Genomic DNA, 12814 nt, shown 5'->3' with positions numbered 1-12814 from the left:
CCTTCCGCATGGAATCAATTCGAACAGTAGTTCCCACCCTGCAGGGAGGAGAATTTCTGGCATCAATAGACATCAGAGATGCATATCTGCATGTGCCCATTTTTCCTGCTCATCAGAAGTTTCTGCGCTTCGAGGTAGGAGGGCGCCATTTCCAGTTTGTGGCTCTGCCTTTTGGGATAGCCACTGCACCTCGAGTGTTCACAAAGATCTTGGCTCCTCCTCTGGCCAGATTAAGGGCTCAGGATATAGCTGTCATAGCATACCTAGACGACCTGCTCTTGATAGACCGGTCGGTAGCCTCTTTGAATGGAAACTTGAGGACCACGGTCAGGTATCTAGAACACCTGGGTTGGATCCTCAACTTAGAAAAGTCTTTCCTAAAACCAATAAGAAGACTGGAGTATTTAGGTCTGATTATAGATACAAGCCAGGAGAAAATATTTCTACCCCAGGCAAAGATCACTGCTTTGAGAGAGCTGATTCTGACAGTAAGGACCAAGAAGGGTCCCTCAGTCCGCCTTTGTATGAGGCTACTAGAGAAGATGGTGTCTTCATTCGAAGCAGTTCCCTATGCTCAGTTGCACTCAAGAATGCTGCAACACAGTATTCTGTCGACCTGGAACAAGAAGGTTCAGGCATTAGACTTTCCGATGCACCTGTCGCATGCGGTGCGTCAGAGCCTCAATTGGTGGCTCATACCCGAAAACCTGCAGAAGGGGAAATCCTTTCTACCGGTTACCTGGATGGTGGTAACAACAGATGCCAGTCTGTCAGGTTGGGGAGCAGTTCTGGAACAGGCTGCGGTCCAAGGGGTATGGTCCAAGACAGAGAGGACCTTACCCATCAACATTCTGGAGATCCGGGCGATACATCTAGCTCTAAAAGCCTGGACTATCAGGCTACAGGGTTGTCCGGTCAGGATCCAGTCCGACAATGCCACAGCAGTGGCTTATGTCAATCATCAGGGAGGCACCCAGAGCCGAGCTGCTCAAAAAGAGGTGAACCAGATCTTAGTCTGGGCAGAGATGCATGTGCCATGCATATCGGCAGTTTTCATCCTGGGAATAGAGAATTGGCAGGCGGACTATCTAAGTCACCAGCAGTTACTTCCAGGGGAATGGTCTCTGCATCCCGACGTCTTTTGGGCCATATGCCAAAGATGGGGGGTTCCAGATGTAGATCTCTTTGCATCCCGATTCAACAAAAAGATAGACAGATTTGTGGCAAGGACAAAAGATCCTCTTGCATGCGGGACGGATGCGTTGGTGATTCCGTGGCATCGGTTCTCACTGATTTACGCATTCCCGCCTATTCTGCTACTACCACGACTCCTTCCCAGGATCAGGCAGGAAAGGAAGTCGGTACTTCTGGTGGCCCCCACTTGGCCCAGAAGGACTTGGTATGCAGAAATAGTAAGGATGACGGTGGGTTCCCCGTGGACCCTACCGGTACGCCCAGACCTGTTATCTCAGGGTCCAGTGTTCCATCCTGCCTTACAAACGCTAAATTTTACGGTTTGGCTGTTGAGACCCACGTTCTGAAGAGTTGTGGGCTCTCAGGTCCTGTCATATCTACCTTGATTAATGCAAGGAAGCCAGCTTCCAGGATGATTTATCATAGAGTCTGGAAGGCTTATATAACCTGGTGTGAATCCAGAGGTTGGCATCCCAGGAAATATGTCATAGGTAGAATCCTTGATTTTCTACAGATGGGATTAGAGATGAAGCTGGCCTTGAGTACCATCAAGGGCCAGGTTTCTGCTTTATCAGTATTATTGCAGCGGCCACTTGCTTCGCATTCTTTGGTCCGAAACTTTATGCAGGGGGTGATGCGTCTTAATCCTCTGGTTAAAGCGCCCCTAAACCCCTGGGACTTGAATTTGGTCCTGGCTGTGTTACAGAAACAGCCTTTTGAACCAATAAGTCAGATTCCTTTGGTCTTGTTGACAAGGAAATTAATTTTTCTGGTGGCCATCTCTTCTGCTAGAAGAGTATCAGAATTAGCAGCTCTTTCCTGTAAGGAGCCTTATTTGATTATACACAAGGATAGAGTGGTACTACTCCCTCATCCTAGTTTTTTACTGAAGGTGGTTTCTGATTTTCATTTAAACCAAGACATTGTTCTACCTTCCTTTTTTCCAGATCCCTGTTCTCCAGAAGAGAGATCTCTACATTCGTTGGATGTAGTAAGAGCAGTTAAGGCCTATCTAGGGGCAACTACTCAGATCCGCAAGACGGATGTTTTGTTTGTGCTGCCAGAGGGTCCCAATAGAGGACAGGCAGCGTCAAAAGCTACCATTTCTAAATGGATTCGACAGTTGATCATTCAAGCTTACGGTTTGAAACAGAAGATTCCTCCGTTTCAGATCAGGGCACATTCCACAAGGGCTATTGGTGCTTCTTGGGCAGTGCATCACCGGGCCTCTATGGCTCAAATCTGCAAGGCCGCAACCTGGTCTTCAGTTCATACATTCACCAGATTCTATCAGGTGGATGTGAGAAGGCATGAGGATATCGCCTTTGGGCGTAGTGTGCTGCAGGCAGCGGTACAGGGTCCTCAGGTCTGTTTGCACCCTACCTGGTTATGGTTCCCCCCCCTCAGATAGCATTGCTCTGGGACATCCCATCAGTAATTACTGTGGCTCTGTGTCCCGTGATGTTCGAGAAAGAAAATAGGATTTTTAAAACAGCTTACCTGTAAAATCCTTTTCTTTCGAAGGACATCACGGGACACAGAGGTCCCGCCCCTCTTCTAATACACTATATTGCTTGGCTACAAAACTGAGGTATCCCTGCAAGGGGGAGGGATTATATAGGGGGTTGAACTTCCTGATAGGGTGTGCCAGTGTCCAATCACCAGTGATACCTATATAACCCATCAGTAATTACTGTAGCTCTGTGTCCCGTGATGTCCTTCGAAAGAAAAGGATTTTACAGGTAAGCTGTTTTAAAAATCCTATTTTCTCAGCACCTACTGTATATCTGGTGTATTCATTTTTCACTTCCTCCTCCCTGGCCGTGGCTCATTGCATCATTTCCTGTTTGCAATGCCTTCTGGGAAGGGGCGGCAACTTCCTCTGACTCTGCCGTTGCTATGGAGACCTGACCTGAAACCTATTACACTGCTTGTGCTGCACTGAGCATGTGCGAGATCTGCAAGGATGAGATCCAGGAAGAAATACAGTCTGGCTTCAGATGCCCATACTTAAGATGGCCACGGCCTGCTATAAGTTTATAAAATAACAAACGACTGCTATAAACTAACAAAACGGACCTTAGTTTACAGACTAACTTTACTAGAATACATTAAGCTTGTGTATTATAGGGGTATTTTTATTTAAAAAGTATAATTTCAGCCGGAACACCACTTTATATCTTCAATAAATGCACAAGTTTATATTGAGATTTTGGACACTCTTCCTATTCCATCAATTGAAAGGATGTTCGGTGATGATGGCATCATTTTTTTCAGGATTTAATCTGATGTAGATGTTTGTTTTAGAACTGCAAAGTATATGGTGATTCCATAATATTTTCTTCAGAATTGAGTGATTCCATATTTTTATCCTCTGCTTGATCTGCAAAAACAGTTGCAATTGACTACAGTTTCCTTTTCTTTTTTTTTTTTTTTAAGTGTTTCTTAAAGCCAGAAGGTTGGACTGTTGAATGAAAATTGTTTTGAGACCTGTCTATTTCGTGTTTTTTTTTTTTTCTCTACACAATTAAACAATTGAATGAACATTTTTCAAGAGTGGTGATTACATAATTTTTGCCACGGGTTGTACAAGAAACCTGTGATTGCCAACAAGGGTTTTGCCACCAAGTACTAAGTCTTGTTTCGCGAAGGGGTCAAATACTTATTTCACTCATTAAAATGTAAATCAATTTGTAACTTTTTTGAAATGCGTTTTTCTGGATTTGTTTGTTATTCTGTCTCTGACTGTTAAAATAAACCTACCAATAAAATTATAAACTGATCATTTCTTTGTCAGTGGGCAAACGTACAAAATCAGCAGGAGATCAGATACTTTTTTCCCCTCACTGTATTCTTCATTGATATTAGGTGGCTCCGTGGATGGATGGTAGTGTTAAACTCTTATTGGAGGTATGGGCTGCTACCTTATTGGTACGACTGCGATGTGACATCAGTGGGAGGGATATTTGGATCTGGAGAGAGGAGCGCTTTGTGTCTGGAGTGATGCCACACCTGATGGAAAGATTTGTATGTGCCCATAGATCTATATTTATTTATTACTACTACTATTATTCATTTATGTAATTATTCCTTTTATCATGATTATTATCATTATTTTTATATTTCTTCATATATGCTGCTTTATTTCGATTATTTTAGATCTGATCTCTCATTGAAATTCATATATCAACTTCTGAGTTAGTGCGTTGAAAAATATCAATGTTTTATTTTAACAATTTTGACATCCAATCAAATCTTTTTTGACATAGAGTTCATTTTATTTTTTTGTAACTTTTTTAATCAGAATTCACGATCTGTGCATATCAAATATGTATAATCTGACCCTGAGTATGTGCGAGATATCTCTTCTATTTTAACTCATATCATAGGTGCAGTGCTAAAAAGCAAAATCAGATTGTAAAGTCCGATTCACATATAACTTATCAGGCCTTTAAAAAATTTTTCTTGATTCTGCATCAAAATGAGTTGAAATAACAATCAGCACGGATAGAGACAAGTTGTATCCAAGGAGAAGACGTCACCCACACCTGTTCACACCCCTCAGTATGGACCTCCACCTAGAAGGGTCAGGCATGCATTTTCCAAAGCAATTCTGAACCCGTGTCCCCGGAAATGAATCGCCATGCTCTTCCTGCTGGAATGCTCTTTCGGTGCCCACAGTTTCCTTAATTACTCACGGACATGTGAGGAAGAATAGGAGTGTAACATAGTGTAGTATTTTTGAGGTGAAATTTAATAGTAAAACGGTAAGGCACTCACTTAGTTATAATCGGAAACAAGCAATATAAAATGAAACCAAAGTTTCTAACCAAGAAAATGGCCACCATGTCACAACTTCTTCCTTGGGAGGAGTCAGGATGCGTGACATCATCGTGCATTGGGCTATTTTTTTTTTTTAGCGCTGCACCTATGACATAAAAGTTTTTCTTGTGTTCAGTATTAACGTGCCTGCAGCTTTTTTATGTGTGGTATATAACCTAGCACAGACTACTATTGTATATTATTGTTTTAGCTCTATACCTCTATAACAAACACTGGCTGTACATTGTTTTTTTGCTTATGTTTGTACGCTAGCCCTGAAGAAGAGGAAGGCTTATCCCCCGAAAACGCGTTGGCTCGATTTGTACACGTTATTTTAAATTGGACAGATTTGTGGACCCCTAATGGGACTTTAAGGGCACTAAAGACACAACTAGTTATACAAATTTTACACAATTTTATTGTCATACAAAACCATCTTGAATTAAAACCAGAATACGGCTTGGGTCCCTTTCACGCTGCCACAACTTGAAAGTTGCACGATTTTGCCACGATTTCAGGGAATGGCAGTGTAAACTTGAGGTTTGTTGACCTCAACTTGCATCAAAGTTGGATCAAAGTAGTACAGGGACTACTTTGAAGTCGGTGCAACTTGTCGCATAAATATGGTTACCATTGAGAATCATGGGGTACGACTTGTCATGCGACTCTGATTTGTGACTTTGGACAAGTGTGAAAGGGGCCTAAAAGAGAGAATGTCACAAACTACAAAACTGTCTTGAGTGATATAGATTCATATGATGTGTTTCCATTAATACGACACATTTCAGAGATTTCCAACTCTTTCTTAAAGGGTGTGAAGGATATCACATCTCTATAATACAATTGAATAATATCATACATCATGTTCAAAAATATGTTTACATATACTGTACATCAGTGGTCTCCAAACTGCGGCCCTGGGGCCGGATGTGGCCCTTTGCTTGCCTCTATCTGGCCCTTCGGGGTCTATTCCATCCACAACTGACACCAATGATGGCACACCATTCCTCCCACTGATACCAATGATGGGGCACCGTTCCTCCCACTGATACCAATGATGGGGCACCGTTCCTCCCACTGATACCAATGATGGGGCACCGTTCCTCCCACTGATACCAATGATGGGGCACCGTTCCTCCCATTGACACCAATGATGGGGCACTATTCCTCCCACTGATACCAACAATAGGGCACTATTGCTCCCACTAAAACCAATGGTGGGGCATTGATGGGGAATCTGAGGCTGGGGCATTTTCTACTCCCACTGGCCACAGTCCGGCCCTCCTAAGCTATAAAGGACAGTAAACTGGCCCTTTGTTTAGAAAGTTTGGAGATCCCTGCTGTACATGATCATATTGTATATAGGTTACTTACAATTAGTTGTGCACTGAAATAAAAATTCTGGTGCCGAAACCCGAAAATTGCACTTGGGTGAAAATTGAAGCGGACAGTTTAAAAACTGATTTCGCGTTGGAGTCAGTGGGCGCAGCATGCCAGTATTAGCACTTTTTTTTTTTTTTTTTTCATTGGCGAAGCGCTGATAACCCTATTTCCAGCCTTTTATTTTCAGCGGCCAATATATCGGCGCATCCCTAATTAATTGATTATTTGTAATAAACAATTGTAATCCTTCCTTTTAAAGTGTAAGTAAACCCTCCTATTGTTTTCAGCCAAGGAAGCTGCCATCTTTGCCTCTGTTTAATCTACAACTGCCATGATGCTGCACATGTGATCAGTTTAGACACCAGCCATTGAATGGTTTGACAGTTTGGTTGCAAGCAAACAACGTGCCAGAAATGAAACTGTTTTATGGATGGGTTTACTTCTGTGTGGCATCATTCCAGACACCCGGCGCTCCTCTCTCTATCCAAGTATCTTTATAACCGCCTTGGAAGTCTTTTATATTATTGGTTGCCTGTTATATATTAACTGTATTTATTAAACTAAAAAAAAATGTGTAGGTTGTCTGTTGACTTCAGTACCCTGAACAAGCTTTCAGGAATTGTGACATCAATGCACCTTTACTTATTGACCGTATGATCGTCTTGCCCACTAGCATTTTTAAAAGGAGGTTACAAAGGCACACCCCAAGATCGGTTTTACAATAGATTAGCTCAGTTTTGGAAAGATTGAGTTTTAGGAAGTGGTGTGATATAGGCCACACTTCCAAACATCGTGTGCGTTGTTCTTGATTCCTGTGTTCAACTCTCCTCCCTGTAGTCTTGCATTTTGTTTGCAGACAAGTGCATATTCCCACAATTCTCTGCAGCTGCGGGCACATAATTGCAGTTTTGTGCAGTCATTTGCAGAGCATGAGTGTCGGTGATCACATCACAAGCCAGTCAGGAGTAGATTGACACAAATTTATTCTGTAACCAGCCAGGCTGGAAAGGAGGGAACTTGGATTTTTGAGTTGATCCTGAATATGTGAATTGAAATTTTTTTTTTCTAGGCTGAACTTATCGACTGCAAGTCTTTGGTGAGATCGGAACGGCAGCGAGTGGAGAAGATGAAAGTGGAATGCGACAAACTTTCAGAGGAAGTGTTGCGGGGTAGAGAAGAATTTGCCACCTTGAGGTGCAAGTACCAGCTGGCTGCACAGGATGCAGAGGAGAAGGTGAGAGCAGGCGATGTGAGTGGTCCACAGATGTGGGTTAAGATATTATCTGCCTGTGTGCTGTAGTCAGCCAATCAATTTTTAACGTTCCTTTTCATTCATTCAAGGACACAGCAGTGGAGGGAGTCTATTAGTTGGGTTATGCTGCCTTGGTATAGATCAGGGGTAGGCAACCCAAGAGTGGTGGAGATCTACTATAGAAACCAAAGATCACAAAGCATGTTAAGGGTGTGTGGCCAAATCAAGTAGGTGTGGGCAGTAATGATCTCTAGTCTTAGTCCCGTCAAAGTCTGTGTTCTAGAGTAGCCACGTGTTTTTTTTTTTTTTTCTTGTTTTTTTCATCATGTGATGATTTTTTGGTGAAAGGTTCTCTTTAATGAGACATCCAGGTTCTAAAAGACCCTCAATGTCTCCCTTGTGCTCCACTGAATGTAATGCAATGCAAATCACATTGCATTGCATTCTTTTCTGGTCATCCTGGCCGGGAACACCGATGGGCTGACCCAAAAGTGAAGTCAAACATGTCGCTTTCTGGGTCAGCAAAATGGGGGAGAGGAGAGCGGATGTGCGTCTGCTCTCCTCCCTCCCCTCTACCCGGTATCCCACACTATGTTGGTCCCAGGCCCGCCTGCAAGTGTACAACTTGCCAGTGAAAATGTGCAGCAAGTTCACAGACTTACAATTCAAGACTGCCACAAATTTGTGGCAAGTTATCCTTGCTATCAAGCACAGCCGCCTGAATGCTTCCATCTGACAGGAAAAAGTCTGCTTGTGAGATTTACACACAATCGCATGTGTACCACTCCAACTACCCCCCCCCCCCCCCCCGCCAGGTTCGTATGACATACGAACCTGGTAGCAATGGGTTAATAAACACAAAAAAAAGGATTTTTTAAAAATATTTTTATATATATATATATACACACAGCAGGATATGATTACACTTTCCGACTGCTGACAGCATCCCAAAAAATCATCTCCACAAAAGTTGAACATGTTCATAGCAACCAATCGAATTCTTGGTTTAATTTTCTCAACCATGAAACATGGTTGGTTGCTACTGGACATATCACAAAGCTGTGTATGGCCTGCCTGACTTTTCTTTTTTTTTTTTTTTATTGTTTTTACTTTTGCTTTGTGGAGATACACAGCGAAGGTGTACTTCTCCAATCAGTCAGCTGGGGGAGCTTCAGTCTCACTGAATACTTGCAGTCATGGAGGTAAGAGAGGCGATTCTCTAGTCGATTCTCTAGTCTCAGTTCTGTCAAAGTCTGTTCTAGAGTAGCCACATGTTCTTTGTGTCTGCATGTGTTGTATCGAGATGGTATTGTGCAGAGTGTGCCTGTGATCAGGCATTGAGGGTGGTTTTGACAGCGGGGAAGTGTGCGCTCAGCACATGTCACCCCAGGGATCCGGCTGACACAATTCACATATGAAACATGTGGAAGGCAGCAAATGGGTTGCTTTGATGTGTGACTGGATTAGTCCATATAGGCTCCACATGACCAGCAATATCTGCTTCCATGGTCCTTATCAGTGGGAGCTTCCCCTACAAACACTGCTAATCCTCTTCTTATGTGACAGCCGGCTTCTGACTAAGAAGCTGTATTGGGATAGAGTAGGGAATAGGATGGCAAGCAGAGTGCCTTGAGTGCAGCCATATTCATAAGATGGCAAAAGCAGAGTGTCCGGAGTGTAGCCTTTGTCAAAGGATAGGGAGGAAACAGTGCCCAGAGTGCAGCCCTAGTCATAGTATGGCAAGAGCAGAGTGCCTGGAGTGAAACCATAGTCCTAGGATGGCAAAAGCAGAGTGCAGCCATATTCATAGGATGGAGATAGCCGAATGCCAAGAGTGCAGTCATAGGATGACGAGAGCTGAATGCCCGGAGTACAGCCATAGTTATAGGATGGTGAGAGCAGAGTGCCCGGAGTACAGCCATAGTCATAGGATGGTGAGAGCAGAGTGCCCGGAGTGCAGCCATAGTCATAGGATGGTGAGAGCAGAGTGCCCAGAGAGCAGCCACAGCCCTAGGGTGGCTGTAGATGCCAATAAAACTGTAATCTAAGCGACTCTTTGCTGCTAAATACTCCTATTTGGTACTTGGGGCTGCTATTTTTACCTCTGTATGATGTGTTTATTGGTAATCCCTAAACCTATGTATACTGTACTGTTATCTTATGCATGGTGCTATACAGTTGTGCTCATAAGTTTACATACCCTGGCAGAATTGTATGATTTTTTTGGCCATTTTTCAGAGAATATGAATAACACAAAAACTTTTCTTTCACTCATGGTTAGTGTTTGGCTGAAGCCATTTATTATCGATCAACTGTGTTTTACTCTTTTTAAATCATAATAAATACAGAAACTACCCAAATGACCCTGATCAAAAGTTTACATTTTGGCCTGATAAAATGCACACAAGTTGACACAAAGGGGTTTGAATGGCTATTAAAGGTAACCATCCTCACCTGTGATCTGTTTGCTTGTAAGTAGTGTGTGTGTATAAAAGGTCAATGAGTTTCTGGACTCCTGACAGACCCTTGCATCTTTCATCCAGTGCTGCACTGACATTTCTGGATTCTGAGTCATGGGGAAAGCAAAATAATTGTCAAAGAATCTGCAAGCAAATGTAGTTAAACTGTATAAAACAAGAAAGGGATATAAAAAGATATCCGAGGAATTGAGAATGACAATCAGCAGTGTTCAAACTCTAATCAAGAAGTGGAAAATGAGGGGTTCTGTTGAAACCAAACCACGGTCAGGTAGACCAACTAAAATTTTAGCCACAACTGCCAGGAAATTTGTTCGGGATGCAAAGAAAAACCCACAAATAACTTCAGATGAAATACAGGACTCTCTGAAAACGTGTTGTGGCTGTTTCAAGAAGCACAATAAGGAGGCACTTGAAGAAAGATGGGCTGCATGATCGAGTCGCCAGAAGAAAGCCATAGCTAGCTAGTACTGGCTTGTAGTGTCCTCCTAGCACTCCTAGCTGAAACGCAAAATCCCTGTATTTTGTACCACACCTCGATGAATTTATTTATTGCAAAAAGTTCGAGCTGCAGGTTTTCTTTTAGCTACATGTCCGCTCTATGCATTCATAAAGCCCGGCCCCCCCCACTTTCTCTTTTTTGGCTTACTGGCTATAATTGACAGCTGCCATCTCAGGAAATGAGGAATGAGAGACCAGGGAGAAGCTCAGCTCTTGTGCACATCGCTGGATCGAGAGGGAGCTCAGGTGAGTATTGGGGGCGGGGGGGGGGCTGCACACAGGTTTTTTACCTTCATGCATAGAACCAACTACATCATAATACCAACTACATCATAATAACTTCTATAAATATTTACAACTGCGTCATGCAGCTAACTCACAGTTTAAGGGTGTCGGGATTAATACAAGATCTATGCCATTGATGTCTTTATTGGCGGGGGCTAAGGAGAAAAGAAAGGTCTAATTACATTAGCTTATAACCAACTTATGATGAAATATCAAGATTTTAACAATACTCCAGGTAGAAAGGGGTGGGAGACAGACCTGGGGGGTATAACAGAGGATGAATGGCAAAATATTTTGAAGAGGACCCGATTGGTATCCATATCACATACACAATACCTATATCAATTGTTTATTATACAGTATATAGGACATATAGGAAAAACTATATAAGTGGAGGAGGAGGGAAACCCCGGATTGTCCGAAGTATAAGCAGGCCCCGGCTGATTTGATCCATATGTTGTGGAACTGCCCCAAGCTGGTTAGATATTGGCAAGAAGTGGTGCCCACAATTAATGAGGCTTATACTACCAATATAGAAATGTTACCAAAGACTTATCTACTGGGCTATGTTAATGAAGAGCTATATCCATGGGATAAGTTAATACCAATTGGCAGATTATTATTCATAGCTCGTAAGATAATTGCTAGAAAATGGATGTCTTCCAATAGACCAGTAACCATATTAATGGAACAACAAATGTATAAGAACAGGGGTAGAATAGATATACTAGCCAAGCTATGGGGACCCTGCGTAAAAGCTCCAGGATTGGCCTTTTCTCCCCCCCCCCCCCCCCCCAGAATATCATAGTAATGATCTAAGTTATAATTCGTGGGCAGAAACGGGATAGACAGGATGCCTTATAGTTTAAGGGAAGACTGATAGTGATGGTGGGGAGGGGCGGAGGGGAGTGAGTGGGGGGGGGTCCCTTTTTTTTTTTTTCTAATTATTATTATTTATTTTTGTTTACCTTTTTGTGTGTTGTCTGTTTGTTGCTTGATTTGTTCATTTGTTTGTTTTGTTAGGAATGTTGAATTGGTATCCTGGAGATTATCTGAAATTAGAGAGAGGCATTGTAAAGTAGTAAGGTGTATAATCTGCAGATAATGCAATTTGTCTTGTTGATCGGCTGTAATGTTTGAAAGCTTTAATAAATAGTGAAGATTAAGATTAAAAAAAAAAAAAAAAAACAAGGGCGAGTTCAGAGGGTGGTGATAAATGGGAAGTACGCGGAATGGTCAGGGGTGGGTAGTGGGGTCCCTCAGGGTTCTGTGCTGGGACCAATCCTATTTAATTTGTTCATAAACGTCCTGGAGGATTTGGTAAACAGTTCAATCTCTGTATTTGCAGATGATACTAAGCTAAGCAGGGCAATAACTTCTCCGCAGGATGTGGAAACCTTGCAAAAAGATCTGAACAAATTAATGGGGTGGGCGACTACATGGCAAATGAGGTTCAATGTAGAAAAATGTAAAATAATGCATTTGGGTGGCAAAAATATGAATGCAATCTATACACTGGGGGGGAGAACCTCTGGGGGAATCTAGGATGGAAAAGGACCTGGAGGTCCTAGTAGATGATAGGCTCAGCAATGGCATGCAATGCCAAGCTGCTGCTAACAAAGCAAACAGAATATTGGCATGCATTAAAAAGGGGATCAACTTCAGAGATAAAATGCTAATTCTCCCGCTCTACAAGACTCTGGTCCGGCCGCACCCTGAGTATGCTGTCTAGTTCTGGGCACCAGTCCTCAGGAAGGATGTACAGTACTGGAAATGGAGCGAGTACAAAGAAGGGCAACAAAGCTAATAAAGGGTGTGGAGGATCTTAGTTATGAGGAAAGGTTGCGAGCACTGAACTTATTCTCTCTGGAGAAGAGGCGCTTGAGAGGGGATATGATTT

General features: G+C 42.7%; 1 protein-coding gene across 7 annotated transcripts in view; it reads left to right on the top strand.

Moving 5' to 3' along the window:
• CEP128 (centrosomal protein 128) overlaps positions 1–12814 on the top strand; it is a 361449-nt gene that overhangs the window by 165058 nt on the left and 183577 nt on the right. For all 7 annotated transcript variants that reach the window (XM_073610796.1, XM_073610792.1, XM_073610795.1 and 4 more), the window contains one exon: positions 7469–7633. In XM_073610796.1, coding sequence (XP_073466897.1) covers positions 7469–7633 — 165 coding nt within the window. The remainder of the gene's footprint in view (positions 1–7468; positions 7634–12814) is intronic.

The sequence above is a fragment of the Aquarana catesbeiana genome, linkage group LG13 (genome assembly GCF_042186555.1).
Source record: "Aquarana catesbeiana isolate 2022-GZ linkage group LG13, ASM4218655v1, whole genome shotgun sequence".
Lineage (NCBI taxonomy): Eukaryota > Metazoa > Chordata > Amphibia > Anura > Ranidae > Aquarana > Aquarana catesbeiana.
The sequence above is the reverse complement of the archived record's forward strand: the minus strand, read 5'-3'. Positions and strand labels throughout refer to the sequence as shown.